The 19745-nt window shown below is 47.0% G+C and overlaps 1 protein-coding gene across 5 annotated transcripts in view; it reads right to left on the bottom strand.

Moving 5' to 3' along the window:
• The window catches only part of CRACR2B (calcium release activated channel regulator 2B), a 44415-nt gene that overhangs the window by 1889 nt on the left and 22781 nt on the right, over positions 1-19745 (bottom strand). For 2 of the 5 annotated variants that reach the window (XM_027904631.1, XM_027904634.1), the window contains exons 5-17: positions 18206-18352; positions 17817-17907; positions 17592-17684; positions 14520-14707; positions 13788-13859; positions 13318-13372; positions 9170-9249; positions 6021-6315; positions 5697-5838; positions 5385-5466; positions 2869-2983; positions 1084-1191; positions 301-377 (exon numbers count right to left, since the gene is read on the bottom strand). In XM_027904631.1, coding sequence (XP_027760432.1) covers positions 301-377; positions 1084-1191; positions 2869-2983; positions 5385-5466; positions 5697-5838; positions 6021-6315; positions 9170-9249; positions 13318-13372; positions 13788-13859; positions 14520-14707; positions 17592-17684; positions 17817-17907; positions 18206-18352 — 1545 coding nt within the window. Of the gene's footprint in view, positions 1-300; positions 378-1083; positions 1192-2868; positions 2984-5384; positions 5467-5696; positions 5839-6020; positions 6316-9169; positions 9250-13317; positions 13376-13787; positions 13860-14519; positions 14708-17591; positions 17685-17816; positions 17908-18205; positions 18353-19745 lie in introns of all 5 variants that reach the window. The other 3 variants (XM_027904629.1, XM_027904633.1, XM_027904630.1) reach the window with 2 other exon arrangements.

Here is a 19745-nt window from a genome sequence, read left to right as displayed (position 1 = left end):
TAAAAACTGTGATAATACACAAGGTTTATGTGGGGAAATATTCAAATTAAACTCCCAATCTTGCAACACTAGCTCTGCCAGATGAAATTTTGTGTGTGAAAGTGTCACATCTACAACTGATGCTCTCCAGGAGCAGAAGACAATGACCTGGAGTCAGGGAGTCAGGTCTTTTTTTGTGACATGGCAGAAAGTCAGTCTCTGACACCCCCCATCCCTCTTCTTGCCCATTCCCCAGGAGAGCCCACACCAGTCATGTATAGTGAGAGAAATATCCCAGGGTGAGTGTTCCTGTTCACTGACCTGGCCATGTGCAGCATGGGCTCCATGATGTTGTAGCCAGTCATCGCACTGCACTCATAGAACACAGCCTTGTATTCCTGCCAGAGAGCACAGCAAGCACACATGTTGGCTGCCGCCTTTCCACCACCATTCATTCACATCCTTGGGACCCAGTCCACCCCCACCACCAGGAACTCTTCCAAGAGCAGTTGGGGGCCAGGAGAGTGGCTGTTATCACCCCTTCACCAGCTCAGAAAAAGGAGATGCTTTTCCAGCACTGGGGGGCCCAGACAGAGCATCCAAAAGGGAGCACTGGGGAAGTTGTTTGGGAAGAGAAAGTATCTTCCCAGGGTACTTTAATTCCTTTACCTTTGTGTTGCAGAGTTCAGAAGATGGGGAACTACTTTGAGCCTCCCCTCACCCAGGGGCCAAGGTCCCAGCAAGCATTCAGACAAGGGAGTAAGGGAAAAGGCAGGATGATGTTACATTAAGGAGTCCTCAAATGGGAAAAGAGCCATGCAACTTCCCCTCAGAAAGACTGTAAGGAGGCATGAAGGCTCAAGAGAAATAAATGAGCCTGCCTCAAGGGCCATTGCCTGCCACATAAAGGCCACCATCTCATCCTGCCTGGTACCAGAGGGACCTCGGAACATGTTTACATTGGAGAAACAGGGAGTGGGGGAGAGAGGCAAGGTACCATACTGGAAAATGGCTCCAAGAAGGGCTTTCTCCCAGCCAGGCTGCCCTGCTGACAGCTGGAGGGAGGCTGCAGAGCAGGTCAAGCAGCAGAACACAGAGTCACACCTTCGCCAGCCTTTCCCCTTCCACCTTGGGCACATTCCGGGTCTCTCTCTGCACAGCATCCATTTTATTTCCAAGCAGAAAGACCACGGCTCCATCCTCGATACCTTCCTGCAAAGGAAACAAGAGTAAAGCACCCTGGAAACTCAGATGAAAGAGGGAAGTAACGCAGAGCAGATCCTTCCAGCTCATGCAAACAGCAGCAGGATTGGGCCCTTTAGCTCATTAAAGGGCCATTCCTTCAATAGCCCCAGGGATTTGTGGAAAGAAGTTTAAGCTACTGGAATGTATTCCAAATCTCTGGCATGTTCAGCTGGGATGCTGAGAGAGGGGAGACAGGACATAAACTCATCTCAGGGAAATAACATGCCTAAGGAAAAGCAGCTTGCCCCAAAGGCTGTTGGGAATTTGAGATCAGGCAGAGCTTCTTACTAAAGTTCAATAATTTTTGTGTGTATGTGATGTACTATTCCTCTGATGTGCTGTCCTAAACTCAATGATCTCTTGCTAAAAATCCATTGGCCCAGCAAGATAAGCAACTTTCAGCTCTTGTACACTGTCTCTGCAGGGACTGTTTAGTCACAGGTGATTCTTGGTGCCCCTTACCTCTGCTAAAACTCCCTCAGTTCCACTGGCTCACTAGAACATCGTCAGAGTAAGAATGGGGCTCAAAGTTATTTCCAGACTTGAGTGGCCTGGATGACATAATACAGTACCTGAACAGCTTCAAAACAAGATAAATACACAGATGGGCAGAGGAAAACAAGAGAGATATTAAAAGTTACATATTTTGCCTGCTTTGATTTTCTGTGTGCTCACTTTAACCTTCCTGAAAGAAGCCTGATTTTCAGAGGCTGGTTAGTTTTTGAAAATCTTAACCTTTGATCTTTGAGAGTCCAAAGAAATAGCTGAGTGTTTGTTTGTTTGTTTGTTCCAACAGGCTTGTGGAAGTTAACAATATTAGAAACCTCCATCCTACGCTTATTCATTTCCCAGGGATCTTGGTTTTTTTGAGACTCAGCACAATCAAAACAAAGCCACCCTTCACAATTTCCATTCAACATCTTGATCATCTACACACAGCTTATTTAAATTATATAGACGGGTATTTTTGTCTCCCCAAGCAGATAAAAGCCACAGATGAACGCTTTTATTGAGAGTTTGGAAATAAAAGGCAGGGGGGCAAGCTATAATATTAATATACAGTTACCAAATAAAGAAAAAAAAAAGAGAGAGAAAAATTATCAATTCTTAAAGTTGGAGCAAAGGAGGGAAACAACAAAAAAACACTATTGATGATAATGCAGTCCCATCTAGTCCCAATCTCCAGGCAGAGTCAGGATGTGACCATACAAAGTGTTGTGCCGCAGGTCTGAGCCTAAATGCACCAGGGCTGTCTTCCTTTCCTGTGTGTAGGCTGGACATCAGGGGATCTCCTTACCTGAGCACAGGTGTGATGTGACCATGTTTAGATGATGCCAATGCACATGGGCTGCTTACAAACACAGACTACTGTTTCGGCAGGTCCCACCACATTCTGCCACAGAAGCAGCCCTCCTTCACTCAGTGGCCTGCACTGGCTTTGGTATGTTCAACACAAAGCCCCCGGTCCCAGACTGACTCCCACAGGCAGCACCCACAGCATCTGCTTCGGTAATTCAACTCCACAAGGTCAATAGGCCCTCCTGGGGCACTGGGGAATGTCGCTCCCAGACAGACTGCTGGAACTGGTCTGGAGCAAGGCAGTGGCAGCACCAGGAGCACTGGAGAGCCGTGGTCCGCCCTCACCTGGATGCTGCTCATCCAGTTCCGCACCGCCACGAAGGAGCACTCAGCCGTGATGTCGTACATCACCAGAATCCCATCTGCCTTCCGGAAATACTGCTTGGTAATGCTCCGAAACCTGAGCCCAAAGAAAACCAAAGGCACTCTCAGAACCGCGGCCGTGTAACGACAAGAAACAGAGTGGGATTGTCTGTCTTTTAGTGCAGGCCCTTTGCGAGGCCTGGCAGCCCCCGTGCATGTCCCCTGGGGCTGGTGTGTACACCCTGGTGACAGGGCAAATCCTTGCACCCCTGAGGCAGGCCAGGCAGCCAAGGGTAAGCAGGAGCCTTTCCAAATGCATGGTGCTGAGAAAGCAGGAAGGAAGACCTTTGCAGGGCAGGAAGAAAGAAACAGAAGAATCTGCTTAGGTGGGATAGGAAAAGGAAATTGCCTATGAAAAGGGAAATTGCTGGGAAAAAACATGATCTTTCCCTAGAATCTGGAAGAATCTGCAGACTAAGCTGTACCACAGTACAAACTAGGCATGCATAATGTCTCCTCCAGTGCTGCCAAAACAGCAATTAAGATCTCAGCATCAATAGAGTCTGTTTACAGTTTTGAATCTGTAAATCAATGCCATCATACATAAAAAATCAGGGGTTAGACATAATTTCCAGGAAAAACTCCCACCAGACATCTACTGTGTCCTCTCTGTACCAATTAAAACCACAGGCTTGTATTTTTTGAATAAATTTCGAGGAAAAAAACCCAACAAAACCCAAACCAAACAAACAAACAAACCAAACTCAAACCTTAAAAAAAAGCAGTTTGTGACAGAGCCGTGATATAACCACACAGATTGCAAACTGATGGAATTAAATGTAACTTAAGTACTGAGATCTCACTGGAAAGCTGTGTATTTCAGCCCTGCATAGGATAGCACACTCTACTGTTCTATTATGAGCCAAGAAAACCTGCAGCAAGATGTGACCCTCCTGAACTCTTCAGATGATTGCCTGGAGCCTGTTCTTTCTCACTGCAATAAGGGCATGACATTCTGGCAACTACCCAACTGAGAAAGAACAGATTGTGTCTTTGGCAGTCAAGGTGCATCTCTGGAACTGCCAGACAGGCCAGATGGTCCAGAAAAAACATCAAAGGTAGCATGCACCTTTCTCCAGAAGCAGTAAAAGCTTTTGCGTCTTCCCATGTCTCCTAATTGGAGCCAAGTTCTCTCTTCCAAGCACACATCTAAGACCTGCTAATGCTAAAGATCCTTCTGCAGACAATATCTTGAATTTGGCCTCTGATGCAACCTGACCCCAGTAAAATGTCACATTTTATGTCATAACTCCCCTCACTGCTGAGTTTCAGCACTGAAGTATCCACAGGAGTCCTTTCAGAAATCATTATTTCTTCAGCATGAAGCTTGATTTGGGAAGAGATAGTTGCTTTTTGATAGATACTCCTACTTAGTACATTCCCACCAGGTCTGCATGGTCCAGCTGACTGAGGCAGACAGCATCATCGGCATAGTTTAAGATTATAATATTCCCATGACCTCAGCTGCCTCCTGAAGGCCTGCCCACATAACATACTTGGTCCTAAATACCCAGTACTTATTTTTGTCTGGCCCTTGAGGTTCCTGGTCTTCTTGAAATAGCTTTTCATCTTAAGCTTCAAAGTGTATCCAAAGTAAAATGTGATTTACATTAAGGTAGTGATGGGCTTTCATCTCTCATAGCGGATGAGGATCTAGTGTGTCCTTTACTGCTCTGGTCCTCACCAGCAATGCTGATAACATCTAGAGGTGACTCATGCTTTTGAAACTAGAGGCCTTCAAATGGGAACCTATGTTCACTGTCACAAAAAGCTGCACAGTCCCTCTACCAAGGATTATCACTTTCACAAGTCTATCAGCAAAGGGGACAGTGGGAGGGACCCATAACCTCACTGACAGAGTCAAGCAGGGTAGTTCAAATCACCTTCCCCACAGGTCAGATTAATTCAGATAGCTTTGACAACTGAATCCGACCTGGAAAGGTTCACACAGTCCTTTCCACCCCCTGAGTATCAGGTGGTGGTGAGCAGCTGGGGACAGGAGTAGCACAACCAAATCTGAGAACAGAATGTCTATCCAGAGCCTTAGTTTCTATCCTAACCTGCAGCCCTGTCCTGCAGCTTTTCCCAGAAGCAGGCTGATGCCAGAGAGCTTTGAGGGTTGGAGGAGCTTTGAACTTCACACCATACAGTGATCTATGGACAGACTACCTGGAGCCACAAGCATGCAGGTCACACATATGGAAAACTATTTTTCTGCCACTCCTGTGAGAGATCTCCCCAGGCCCTGCTTCACAGTGAAAACTTCTAGAAATCTCTTGAAACAGGCCTTTGCTGCAGGTTGTGCACTGGAATAGCTGCTGTGACCTCTCTGGTCTTTCTGAAGCTAGCAGTTTTCCCTGGGGTAGAAATGAGCTGCATGCACTTTCCCTATCCTACAGTGAGTCTGGCAGTAGGGCGCCCTCAGAGAAATTACTTACCTTTCTTGTCCAGCTGTATCCCACAGCTGCAAGGCAACCTGGGTGTTATCCACCATTAGACTCTTCACCTGGTAATCAATACCTGTCAGGAAGGTAACAATGGTCACAAGGTAGGAGAGGGAGAAAGCAGCTTATCGTTACAATGGCCAGGGATCAACTCTGTTTAGTTCAGGGAAATTGCAAGATTGATTCAATACTGGGAGAGGGACCATCTTGACCTTTAGTTTGGCTATAATACAGGCAAAAAAACATTCATCCAGGCTGATTTTCCCACCCTTCTTATCCAGATGAGTCAGGGACCCTACTACTTACCAATGGTTGCATTGAGCTCAGCCAAGAACCTGTCATAGCAGAAGCGGTGGATGAAGGAACTCTTCCCGACACCAGAGTTCCCTACAAACACCACTTTAAAGATGCGATCTGGGGAACAGCTGGCCGGTTCCAGTGCCTGGAGCTACAATGGAAGAAAGGGACTCAGTTTTGAAAAGCCCAGCTTCAGGCTGTGCTTTGATCTGTGCAGGCATTGGACCCCTGCACTATAAACCTAGGGAGCCGGAGTTAGATGGGAAAGAGTCAGAAACCCTCAAGTCCCTGGTAGCAGGTGTTTGAGGAAGAACCCCAAGTAACTGCACTCACCCTGGTTTCAGTGCCAACAGGCTGTGCTCTAGGAGGCAGTGGAACAGCATCTAAGCCATCTGCTTTTTTTCTGCAGTCAGTGTCACCCTTCAAAGTCATCTTAAACCACTCAGTATCTGCTGCCAAGGGCCATCTCTCCTTGTCTCTGGGGTTGTCTCCAAAGTTTGTACTTTCTCCTTCTCCTGTCTTCATCCACGTCCCGTTGCCTGGGAAGTATTTACAGTTCTTTCTGTTGGGTTCTTCCAGTGCCACATCCGCTGGGAAGGTGAAGGGAAGGTCCGCAGAGGCCAGCTGTCTGTATTAAAGCTCATGAGCATCACAGGTAGGGTGGGAGAGTAGGGAGTGAGGAGATAGGGAAGAGGTTGCAAATTCCCGAAACAACCAATACAATCTAATTAGTGCACATGTAGTGCTTGCAGGAACTCTGCTTCATACATACACTCCCCATACTCCCCGTGACTAAGTCATCAGTGGCAGCACTAAGGAAAAAGAGGCAGCTCACCTGAGCTATGCTGTACTCATATATGCCAACAAATATTTCATTGGTTTTAATAAAAATTGCTGGCTTCTGGATTTTTCAAGAATTCTTTGCCTCCCATTTCCCTCAGTACCGAAAAATGAGGCAAAACATACAAAGGTGGCAAAAAAAGAACCAAAAAAAAAAAAAAAAAAAAAAAAAAAAAAAAAAAAAAAAAAAAAAAAAAAAAAAAAAAAAAAAAAAAAAAAAAAAAAAAAAAAAAAAAAAAAAAAAAAAAAAAAAAAAAAAAAAAAAAAAAAAGGCAGCAAAAAAATACCTCTCTTTTTGTTACAAAATACAATACAAAGAAGTAACAAAGGTTCTGAGGTTAGTGAAGAGGGGTTTCCCTGCAGGGAGCAGGGCGAGGGCTGTCTGATATCCCAGGCAGGCTGCATGCAGTGTGCCCTCTGCTGCCGGCACTCAGTCCTGCTCCAGGGAAACTGCCCAGCACTCCCAAACACTGCTGTACCAGAGTCTTACTGAGTTCAGGCAGCAGAAACCTGCACAGGTGTGCAAATTCCAGTGAACATTCTCACACAGGTGAGAGTCACTTTGCCTGGTGTTGGCTCTGCTCTGGCCTGTATCTACACCTTGCTAAGGTAAGAGAGCCAGGACCTGAAAGATGTTCCTTTTTAAAGCTCCAACAAGCCATACTGGCTCTGAATGACAACAAATGCCCAGGAACCCTATCTGTGGCAGCTGGGAATAGGTGTCGCACAGACTGTGCCCACACAAGAGCAGGGTGATGCACTTTGCTCTGCAGGAGGTAGAACTGACATGGTAAGTGGAGGAACAAAAGGAACTTGCCAAAGGGAGTGAGAACACTTAGAACTCACCCGAAGGGCTTTATCCACCACAGACACGTCCACTGCCTTCACTGGCCAGCAGATTGCATTTGGAAGCAAATTAGAGCTTACCACAGTCAGTCTCTTCAGAGGCAGTACATTCCACCTCTCTTTGCAACATTCTTCTCTTGTTACTAGTGCAGGAATCAAGACAACTCTCCTTTCTCACTCCTACAAGTACACCTCATCCAGGTTGAAAAATTCCCCTGCTGCCATGCCTACACTTCCATGAAAGGGAGTTCACATTCCTGGCTGTCCTCCCTGCATCTGCCCTCAATGCCAGTCTAGAGCCAGGCCAGCTGGAACCCCTCCCCCTGAAAATCAACACATACTCCCAGACTCCCAGGGCTGGCACAAGTCACTCAATGAGGGGCTGAGATTCAAGAGCCTCTTTGAGGGGTGGGGGGGGGGAGAGGGCGTAAAGGACAGACAGACACAAAACTTTCTGAAGTGACTCCAGATCTCATTGTTTTCATTCCTGTTTCTCAAGAAATGTGGTGTGACACAACACTGGGACAGAGACAGGGCCAGCAACCACTTCTCCCCTTCTCACATCACCCTTACTGCCAGACTTTTCCACCTGTTAAACCTTTTCAGTGGGTTTACGCCAGCAGCAGCTAGAAGGATCTCTGCAAGAAATACTTGGGGAGGAAGACGGGAAAAGATGGTAGTCTGATCTGATGGATAGCAATGTGTGCCAAGTCACACAGCCACAAAAGAGCTCTGTCTCAGACTTATCCAAGCAATCTCCCTGCTTGGGCTCAAGAATCAGCCCCGCTCCACAGTCCACCTGGTTTTCCACCAGTCCATAAGCCAAGGAGCCTGGAGCTCAATTCTTAAATGCCACTACCAGAATTGCAGGCATTAAGGATGGGTTGAAGCTGGAAGAAACTCTGAGCCTAAACCCATGTCTCTGGTTGGCACTAGGAGGAACCAGGGAGCAATGGAACCTTCTGCAGAGACCTGGTAAGAGATAGGGAAGCGTGCTGCCTTTAAAACTTGTTTGGGCCAGCAGTTGCAGGTGAGATGCAGCTCCAACCCAGGTCAGGGCTTGGCCAATATCAGCTGCTGGTCACACAACTAGTTCACAAGGGCTGATGCTAAATGCCAGCATGGATCAGGCAGGCATATGTGGGTACTGAAGGAACTGTACAGTCTGCCTGTACGGGGTGGGGGGAAGAAAAGGCCTTGGCCACACAGACACGTTTACTGCCCTGCCTAAAGGGAGGACTGGTGCACCAGGTGAGCTTCTGCAGAGGTGTAGAGGGAGATGGGCAAGATGAACACACCTGGAGCAGGGCCCTCACCTGCCAGAAAGAATCCAAGCCTAGTGCAACTCCTGCCCTCTCCCATGCCCCAGGGATACGGGCTCTAGCATGAGGTACCAGTGGACAGGACTTCTGCCAGAGGAGGAACTGGCACACTTGGGAGTTGATCCACTCATTTCAACAGAGCTGCCTGACTCGGTGAGAGGCAGCCTTTATGACTCCCTTCCCATGAACAGTTCCAAACCTGATGGCATTTGGGTTTGCTCCCCCATTGCTGCAGTTAAAAGCAGCAGGTGGGCTACCTCCCTGTGGAAATTAGCTAATGGTATCTCAGCTTCATGCTGAGCCAACACTACCTGATGCCAAGAGGCAGCTCAAGCCACAGAAAAGCTGCACCCCTCTGTGCTCCCAAAACCAGCCAGCACCAAGGTGGGAGAACCAGACACAAGACACAGCTTGACAAGCTACTCCAGCGGGCACAGACTGACACCATGAACACAACACAGACACCCATCTAACCGTTTGACCGGCTTGTCGTCCAGCAGGTAACTGCCTAGCACTGACCCTTTCTTCAACAGGGGCTTTTTGTTCTGAGGCACCTGGAATTTGAAAAGAGAAGGAATGGAGAATGATTACAACCCAGGGACCTGATCAACCACTCACCACCTCTGCAGAGCACTTTGGGGAGGCAAGGCCGGAGCCCTTGCAGCCCCACATGGTGCAGTGGTAGTGCCCCACTGGAAGGTTCAGAGACAAGCACTGGCTGTGATCTCCTTAGTTCAGATAATTTAATTCGTGCAAGAAGCCATCACTATTGCTGCTTTCTCCTTCACAACATAATTTATCAAAACTAGTAAGCTTCCAAACTGAATTCTTTCTCTAGCCAGAATTTTTATTTCTGCAGTTTGTTCTCCACTTGGTCTCACAGTTGAATCTCTCTTTCCCCATCTGCCTCTTTATTATGCTGATGTTTTGTGGGACAGGCCAATTACCCCCTCCTCAGAAGACACTAATACCCCTCCTCCACCAGTGCTCACCCAAAGCTGCACATGAACCTCAGGAAAGGAAGGAGACCACGCTGCAAAGGGCAATGCATGTGCTTTGCCTTACATGAATATCCCTCTCCATGCTTTCCCCCACCTTACCTCAGACTGTACACTTCCTAAAGCCAGTATTCACTAGCTCCCCAGAGAAGGAGAAAGCAGGACCACTTCTCTCACAACCCTCTTCCCCCCTGTACAGCAGCTCTGCATTCCCAGCAGAGTCAAAGATGAGGAGGTTGCCTGCAATCACACAGGAAAGCCTGTGGCAGAGAGGATTGACCTGCAACTCTTCCAAATGCTGTGCTAAAGCTAGTTCCCCCCTCACCCCAAACTGGCTCACTGCTCTGGCCACACACACAAAACACTGAGACAGCACAGCAAGGTGCCCGTTGCATTGGCACTGGGAGAAAGGGAGATGTATCCAGTCTGCAAGTCTGGAGATTTCTAACATGTCCTCACAAGTTATTTCTGGGAGTAAAGGTGTGGAAAGAAGGGTTTTCAGCCTGCCAGATCTGCCTCTCACAGCAGTTCTGAACTGACCAAACACCTGCAGGCAGCTCTGGACAGGCCTTCCTTTGTGCTGCCCACAGCCCAGGGGGAGAACTGCAAAGATTATTTCTTCAATAACCCTTACCGAAGGCTTATTTAAAAAGGCAAGAAAATAAAGAAGCTGTTCTGTTGGCCAGAACTCCCAGAACACTTTTACTGCAATGCATTCAAACAAAAGCAGACACTCTGGACTCCACAGAGGGCCTCACCCAACTTAGGAACTTTAGGGGGAAGGGAGGGGAACAAAACATTTTTTACATGTAAAACTGGTGTTCAAGAGAAGCTCCAGCCACTGAAACAATCCAGCACTGAGAGGCTCACAACCGTGGAGCACAAATCTTCAAAGGCAAAGGACCCCAAGAGCATAGCAACACTTCAGCCATCACAGCTAGACTGAGTTTCAGACAACCAGTGGTTCTCCAGCAGGGATGGAGGAGGAAGGTTTCAGTGTTTGAGCAGGTTCACTCAAGGGCACCCTCTAGCTACACAAAAAGAAGGACACCGTGTTACAGGCCAGTGGAGCATCCACAACCTCCAAGTCACCTGTGGTGCAAAAGGACTCCCACACAATCTGCTACGGCACAATCCTACCTGGAGAGGAAACAGCTCACAGAGCACAAACTTGGGTAAGAAAGGAGAAACAATGGGTCGTGTTTTGCCATTGGTTCTGCCATGCTTTATTGGCCTGCCAGGTTTGTGCAACACTTGGCTTTTCACCAGGGTGGTAAAGGGACAGACAACATCACAGCTGAATAACACATGATGGCAAGGATTCCACAACAGCACATGTACAAGCATTTTGGATGGGAAAGATTCTGGTTTATCAGTGAAATACAAATATGTGTGCAATGTAGTTGAAGTACCAAAACACTATTCATGATGAGCAGACATGAAATTTGCTCTGCCAATATACAGCATGCAAGCATAACTCCACAGCCAGATGGGTCATGGGTGTGAAACTAAACCTGTGATCCCCAGGTCTTAAAAATACCCATCAGTGGTTTGCACATAGGCAGAAACAGCCACACATCACTGTTTATGACCCAGCCACTGGGACAAGAGAGCGCCCCACAGTGACGCGGGACCAGGGTCTGCCCACCCTGGCAAGGCCAGAAACTCTTATGAAGAGCAAGGTATTAAGCTGGGCACTGAGAAAAACAAAGGAGCAGTGACTTGGTTGCTATCACCCATGAACAGCCCGACCCCTCCTTCCAACCACTTCAAAATTTTTGCTATGAAAGAACCTCTTCTCATCACACCTTCATTTCATGGAAATAACATAGCTCTTCCCAGCACTAACAGAGGGTATTAAGGCCTTGGGTTTCTTTTTAGCCTGTAAAGGCAATGATAGTCTCTGGCAGAGAGTGTGTTGCACACTAGGGATCCCCATCAGAAGGCTGGACTCTCCTTTTTGCTGCTGTAGGGAGTATTGATATTTTCTGTCACCCTTACAGTGTGACAGGCTGGACAGCAGATCTTCTGCAGGTGTATGATGGCAGCAGCAGCATCTCTGCAATCCCCTGGAGCCCTGCTTTCCTGCCGACTGAAACGAGAGTGGCCAGAGGAAGAAAACCTTACTCCAGTACAGGCTTCAACTGCCCAGCACGACACAGACTTGCCAGGTAAGCAGTGGTGGCAGGAGGACTCCACCCAGCATGCTGCCTCATTCCCTACTGCCAGGGGCGGCAGAAGGGAGAGACTGGCTCCTCTGTGCTATGACTCTCTCTGCTAGGCTCTCTCTTGGCTCTGCCTGCAACTGCCATGTTTCAGAGCAGCCTCGAGCAGGTCCTAGCAGGGGAACGGGAGAAGAGAATAGAGGAGAAGCAGACAAGCAGTACATACCTGAGCCATGGTCTCCACAGGCCACCCGCCCCACCCACAGGAACCCAGAAGCACAACACATGGAAAGAAGAGGAAGAAACCATTTTCTTCGCCTACTTGCCCTGGACTGCTACAGAGTGACTGTGTTTATTGCTTCTCCAAGAGGGAGCAGGAAGCTCTGGTGCACATACACATAGTTAGCAGCTTTAAAAATAGAGATTAAAAAAATTAATTTAGCTTTCAGAAATACACACACACATGCAAAGGCATGTGCACACACACCTCGTCTCCATCCAAAAGGGTTACTGACGTTATTTTATACAGCTCTCCACCTGGAGAAGAATTTGAGCCTCTCTCCCAGCAGGGCATTCCACCCCCTTTCTGGGCACAATCCCTGTGTTTCCTTCCACATTCCCTTAGGTATCAGACAGAAAGGCTCTCACAGCCTACCACTGCCTGTCCTCACTGCAAGGCATCTACGTCCAGATCTTCAAGTGGGGCACAGTGGCAGAGCAGGCAAAGACACATGATGGCAGGGATGGGTCCAAGGGGACAGAGCAGCCTTGCCAGGGACACTGGGGAACGCAAAGACGTTTTCATGAAAAAACAGTAAGAATTAAAAATAGACCCCATATTTGTGCTCATCAGGGAAGGGCCAGAGATTGACTGTTCTACATGTCAGAGGCCCTACTTTACCCCAGCCTTCTGACACAAGGCTCACTGCTGCACCTCCACCCTGCAGAGCTCACAGGAAAGGGGGAGCTGCCCCAGAGGAACACCTGAAAACACCTGCTACAAACTCAAGGGATCAGGAAAACTCCAAAACCTTCCTGTGTGTCCCTCCACACCCAGTCAGCCAGCAGCACATCCGGGAATCCATCTTCTTCCTCATCACCCAGCTCCAGGGACACATCTAGCTTTACTCCCCTCCTTGCACATGCCCAGTGCCTGGCACAACACGCAGACCCCACGTGTGCAGCAGGCAGCACCCGCTGCAGCCCTGCACAGGGCTGCGTGACAGTCACAAGCCAACGTGCCTGGGGTTAAACCCGGGCACTTGGCAACAGCAACCAGCAGAGCTTGTCTCCAGCACGGACACAGAGGTGCTGAGAAGTCTGTATTAGGCACCACACCAGGCCCTGTGAGCTCAGGTCATTGTCCCCCGTGGAAGTGACGGGCCCCCGAGTGATGACAGCAACAGCAGCAGATGAAAGGAGGGTGGTTGGGAATTAAGGTTTTCTTTCTTAGACTAACCAGCTTCTTGGCTTCAAAAGCGTCTCGCTCATCTCGAAGTTTCTTGTTCATCTCTCTGCTCCAAAGGAAGACACAGGAAAGACACAGTGAGGTGCTTGTCCAAAATAGGGTTAAGGCAACATTTGAAAGTGAGAACAGAAAGGCAGCTTGAGACAGAGATAAAGATGCTATTTAAGGCCAGACATGTTGGGATTTCCATGTATCCCAGCTCAGGTAATGGGCTCCACATGGTTTCTTTAACCAGTGGAAAAGACTGAATTCCTCCAGAGGAGGGATTACCTCGTGAAATAACAGAGTCTGTAATCTGCCAGAGCTGGCCAGATTGCACAACTCTGTCTGGACCTAGAAAAACAAGCAGAGTCTGAGAACTGCTTAAATACAATCCCGTAGCTTTCCAAGGGAGAAATGAGCGCAGTGCTGAAACCTCAGCCCCTTAGGAGATCAGCATTTCCCTCCAGCCTTGCTCTTACCTGAGGAGCTCCAGCTGCCGAAGGAGGCTTTGTTTCTCTTTCTGCATGTTCTTGGAGACTCTGAACACATCCCTAGGTGAAAGGGATTTTAAAAGGGGAAATAAATTAATGGGAGAGAAAATACAAAGATCCCTTTCTCGGGGGCACTCATAGTATTCTCAGAGATAAAGGCCTGCCTTATGCTAGGAGGATTCAGAGGAAGCAGCACTGCTGTGGGAGCTGGGATGGCTGGGTTGTACCACAGCTCTCCTGCTCTCCTCCAACCTGAGGGCAGGCAACCCATCTTCTCCATTTCCTCAGCTGCTAGAGATGGGGAGGATGGTCACTGCCATCTGGATTTGAAACATCCCAAAGTTTTATCTATGTATTATTAGATTTAACCCAGAGAGGGGAACGCAAGTGATTAGAAGAGGATCTTTAAAGATAGCACTATAGAGGTGATGGTGAACTGGAAAATACACGGAGAAGACTCCTTTAGGCTTTTTTTTTTCGTGCTTTTGGACTAATTTTCTAGCCAAATATCAGTGAGCAAATTCATTTCCCTCTAAAGGTAGGCATGAGATAGCAGTATCACTTCCTATTTAGGCCCATAAGACCCTCGGCATGTTTCTTCTTTTTCTCAAGAATAGACAGGCAATCCTCTAATAAAACCATTTTTCTTTAACTGCTTGCCCACCCTTCCTTCTCTGTCTGTGTCCTTACCCTGACACCTCCTTTCCTGCCCTTTCCCACCTGTCCTTCTGCTCTTGTTCAAGCTGAGCCTCCTTCTGAAGCTTCTGTAACTGCCCCTTCACCGCCTCCAGCTCCCATTTGCTTTTCTCCAGCTCTTCCAGCAGGTTTTCATTCAGGTGCCGGAGCCTTTCATTCTGCACCCGGGTCTCCAGCTGCTCCGAGTTCAGTGACTGCAGCTGATGTTCCAGCTGCAATGTGAGAGGAGTAGGAGGGATTAAACACAGAGAAGGAGGGTCTTGGGCTACAGTCATGCCTCTAAGAACAACCTGAAAAAGCAGATGTAAACAAGGCAGAAGGGGGTAAACACAACTTTAGGTCTGCAGGATCACTAGTGGCATAGAGGTGGTGAACTGGAAAGAATTCCTTCTCGTTATGCCAGCATTGGGGAGCAAACAATACAATTAGGCACAGCTGAGGAAGTGCTTCAGACAGCGTGAGGAGCCTGCTGCTGTCAGGAGCTGTAGAAATCAGAGCGCAAATGAGGGTCAAAGGAGGACTGGAAAAATTTGGGCAGAAGCAGGAATATGTCTCTCAGGACCTATTAAAAACACAGTTGCTGAAACGCATCTTCTACTTCAGGGACTTCCTGAGCCCACGGCAGCTGAAAAGGGGATAAATGGAGGTGCAGGGGGCATCTCACACTACACCTAGAAAGTCAAGTGATCAGGTGACCTTTACTACTGCTGGAGACAGACATACTGTTTAAATGTCACTGGGACACAGCTGCACTCGAGACAGCACAAGCCCCCAGCACAACTAACAAGCCTGATTTGGGAAGCTGAAAGCCTGCTGTCACATTCTCAAGCATTCTCAGTGACTCAATTCCTCACACATGGCTGGCACAGTCTGGGAAGGAGTCACAGACAGATGCAGCAGTCAAACCTGCCCATCTCAGATGACAAGTAGATCATCTCGCAGTAGATCCTTGCAAGAATGATCATACAGACACTTCAGTATCTGGCCAGCCAGGCCAGATAATCAGGGCCCTCTGCTGAAGCTGCTGCACAGAAACTGTGGCACCATCTGAGAGCTTGCAGCCCAAAATAAAAGTATACAGTCCATGCTTACAAACAGAGAGAAGCACCAGGAATCAGGTCTGATTAGGGTAGCAGGTGGCAGAGTCAGCCTCCACATTTACACCTTCAGCTTGCCTTTCCTCTCAGCCTACTTTCTCCCCCTCTCAAAGGAAAAATAAAGCAGCACAGTGTGGCACAAGGTAAAGTGCTTTTCCCCTTGCTACCCTGCTTTCTGCCAGCACGTGTACAGCAGTAATGAGCAGGAATGAACAGAGCTGACCTTTCCTAGGTTCCTTGAAACACAAACCCTACATCTCTTCCCACGGAGGCTACAAGGGCAAGCCACACCCAGTTTTGCCTGGAGACCTCTAGTCCTTTGGACATTGGGGGAAAATTTTGGCATGACCATATATGCTGAGCAGTGGAGTGTAGTAGACTAAGAAACCCCTGCTTACAGGGGACAGACTTAAAGTAAAGCACCCCTGCCCCTCCCTAAGAAATCTCCATCACATAAAACTCTGCTGTTTATGTTGCCTGTACTTGGAAGTGATACTGTAGAATAGCACAATCACAATACTGGTCTTGCACCACAAGAGGGAGCCGATTATCTACACAGCTCAGAGTTAAGGGCATGAGAAACGACAATTTGAGTAAGTGTCTATGCAACCCAAGCACTTCTACCTTGACCCATAGCAAGAGGAGATGCTACCTAGGAAGAGCGTGCCTGGGCTCCTGGCTATGGTCCATTCCCTTCATACACCCCCAGCATCCATGGCCCCTGCACTAGGGATGTTAGAAGCCACATCTCTGACCACTCCTCCTTTTACTAAACATTTACAAGCCTATTGTACAATTGTTTGTCCAAATAGTTTTTGAACTGCCCATACTCCCTGCCTCCTGCGGCCAAAAGTCCAGCACTAATCTCTGTGTAAAGAAGTATGGTCTTCTAAATCAAATTCATACTGGTCTCACTGAGTGTCCCTCATCTCTTCTGTTGCAGGACATGGGGAATAAGTTTTATGTGGACCTTATCTGTCACTTTCCCGAGTTCATAAAGCTCAGTCCCCTTCTCTCCAAAATCAAATCTAAGCTTTCCTGGTTTCCCTTCCTAAGGTAGATGCTCCATTTCGCCAGTAATGTTAGTTCTCCATATCTTCGTACCCGAGAAGGACACAGTGGAATTAGAGAAGACCAGAACTGCACCCACCAAATGAGGCACTCAAAGATGTGGGCAACAGGAAAAATATACTGACATTATCTTATTCTTGATATCCTTCCTGATGGCACCTCAGTTTTCCTGGCTTTTCCAGCTGCTGTACAGTGAGCTGATGTTTTCAGAGAAGTGCTGTTTCATCCACATCACAGCTAGGTATCCAACTTGGATGCCCTCACTCACCAGCATCCTACAGGTGCCTGCCATGATTTGTTTCTGTGGGGTCCATGTAGCAATTCTTCAGACACCAAGGAGGATGACATTCAGGATGTCTTACACCACAAGAGGGATACAAATGTCCATGCCACTGATGGCAGACTAAAGGAAGTCTGTGCTTTGATCTCTTATGAGACTGATTAATCAGTACATCAAGTGCCCAAATGCAAATCCACAATATATACCTCTTTAAGTGTCACAGAACTGTTCACTACACATCATTTTGGAGCAGCCAGAAAACAAAAACTAGAGAAATCTGTCTCTCTTATGTCCATACACATCTTCCTTATACACCACAAAGGACAGTAAACACGCAACTTTCAAATCTTTACCCTGTCTTTCTTGCCAGTACTGTACAACTGATAGGAAGATTGTGCCAAGAGAATACAAAGCAGGTAAGAATGCATGGACAAAACATTCACAGAAAAGCATTACAGTTGAAGACAAACCAATTATTTGACAAACCATTTCAAGAACTTTAGAAACAGGAGAGAACTACACCAGCTAGTGCCAGATTAGCTAGTACTAACCCTGAGGAGATGAACACCATTTTGGGTCAGAGAAAGCCTTAGCAGAAAGACAGCAGAAGGGGATGTGCTTGTTTAAGGACGGTTTGGGTCCTGTTACCTTCTTCTGGCGGTAGAGGATTTTCTCCAGCTCCTGTTCTTTGTTGTGCAGTTCCTTCTGGAGCAGGTTACTCCTGTCATATCTCAGTGCTTCCTGCAAAGGTAAAGATACAAAGCTTGTGATGCAACACCCAGCAGAGTAAGAGCTGGTCGGTGGCCAGATGAGGCACCACCTCTGCTTCAGACCAAAGGAAGTTTGCCTTCAGCCAAGAGATAGATGAGGTACCTGGCAGACCAGCCTCTCCCTTTCTGCTTTGATCTGTTGTTCCATTTCTTCATAAAGGCACCGGACTTCTCGGTCATGGTCTGACTCCTTCCTACAAAAGGCAGGTGCACACAGGTCAGGAGAGAAAAAGAATACAGAAAGGGAAGAGGAGGGTGGATATGGATTCCTACTAGCAGCTGAGTGGCACTGAGCAGGATTTTAACCAGACCATGTGTTATGGGTGGGCAGTGATGCCAAACAAACTCATGGGGATCAGATCAAGATAGAGAGTCGTTTTATCACAGCAAGAAAAACCTCTACATCCTGTAACCCAGTCTCTCCTTGCATTTGAGGCAGGACCCAAGCACCAGCTGGTTCTGGACAGCAAATGGCCATGATATTCTCCTCACCGCTTCAGTGCCTGTTCCATGGACTCCTTCTCATGATTCACTTCCCTTATGTACGATGAAACTCGCAACAGAAATTCTTCAAAATTGGATAAGAGCTCCGGACGCTCCTTTCGTAGCCGAGCCCAGAGCTCCCGAATCTCATGTGGACTGCACCAACCATACAAGAGAGAAGGAAAGCAAATGAGTTTCTGTGTCATCTTATGGACTGTTATTCCAACTCCAACACGCACTCAGGACAAACTGCTGTTCTCCTGTGATGCCCCTCATTACACCATCAGAGCAAAGAGGGAAGTTGGACAATGACAGAGCACGTGTGTGGAGTGGCACCTGTTGTGAGGTTAAAATAAAGGGAGTCATCTAGGAAGTTCATCCTGGAGTTATTATTTTCCCCAAGTACTCAGCAATAAGACATTTCGTGTGTAAATCAAGACTTGAAGAGATGAATATTCAGCAAATTTCCTGTGAGTTATGGTCAAGCAGCAAACTGTTATAGCCCAGGGATTTTAGCACACATCACAGGTGTTTTTCTTACACCAGGACTGTACTGGTCCTGCTACTGTCCTTTTTTTTTTTTTTAATGGGTTTGGAAACTGAGGCACAAGAAAAGACACAAATTTGCTCAGGTGCCCCATCAGAATAACAATGGAGAAAAGCCCTAGAAAAACTCTTGTTTTTCTAAACCTGCAGTAATGATTACATTGTTTTGACATTTAATTCAATGCAACTTTAACACAGCACTTATACTCTTTCCCCAAGAGTCTTATAGGCCTGCAGACATCATTTCATGCTTCTTTTTAGTCAAGAGATGTTTTGGGGTTTTTTTAAATCTATTAAATACTTTGGGGGAACTGCTTTGAAATATACAGAATAATTATATCTATAGACATTATCCAAATAGAATTTTTTTGTATATGTATTTGCCTCCCTTAATATTCTTTGTGAAAAAAAGCAAACAAAATAAACAACCAAAAAGCTCTGAGATTTCCTCTGCCACAATTACATGACAGCCTCCTTTTTCTTTCCCAAACTGAAAAAGTTGTAGCACTTCATCAAAACTTCGTTTTAGATAATATTGAGCCCTGTTAGTAAATAAAACCATTTATTTCCTGAGAAAACAGTGAAAATAATTCAGATTCCTGCTTTGACCCCAATTAGCTTCTGTTTTATATTACTTCTTTACAACAGCTGGCTTGCTACAAAGGCATGACATGAAGTAGCTACTGAACTCATTGCATAAAACTGCAAGTAAGAGGTCAAAATAAAACACAGGATAATTCCACTTTAAGACCTGATGCTTCTCAAAGCAGAGTTATAAACAGTAGAGACTGTTTTTCCCAAAATGTTTTCCTTTCACAGTGTCATCCAATTATTTGAGGCATAACAGCTTTCCAGAATTTTTTGGGATAGGAAAAGTTGTTTAGCATTAAATACACACAGGTGCTTTGCATCACAATGCAAAGGAGACAAAAAAAGTCTGTTTTGTGACAGATGCAACTCTGAAAGCAGCAAAATTCTTCACTTTCAGCTTCAGTCTCCAAGT

Source organism: Empidonax traillii, unplaced genomic scaffold, assembly GCF_003031625.1.
Source record: "Empidonax traillii isolate 1590-97213 ecotype Southwest subspecies unplaced genomic scaffold, ASM303162v1 scaffold1069:size343330, whole genome shotgun sequence".
Taxonomy (NCBI): Eukaryota; Metazoa; Chordata; class Aves; order Passeriformes; family Tyrannidae; genus Empidonax; species Empidonax traillii.
The sequence above is the reverse complement of the archived record's forward strand: the minus strand, read 5'-3'. Positions and strand labels throughout refer to the sequence as shown.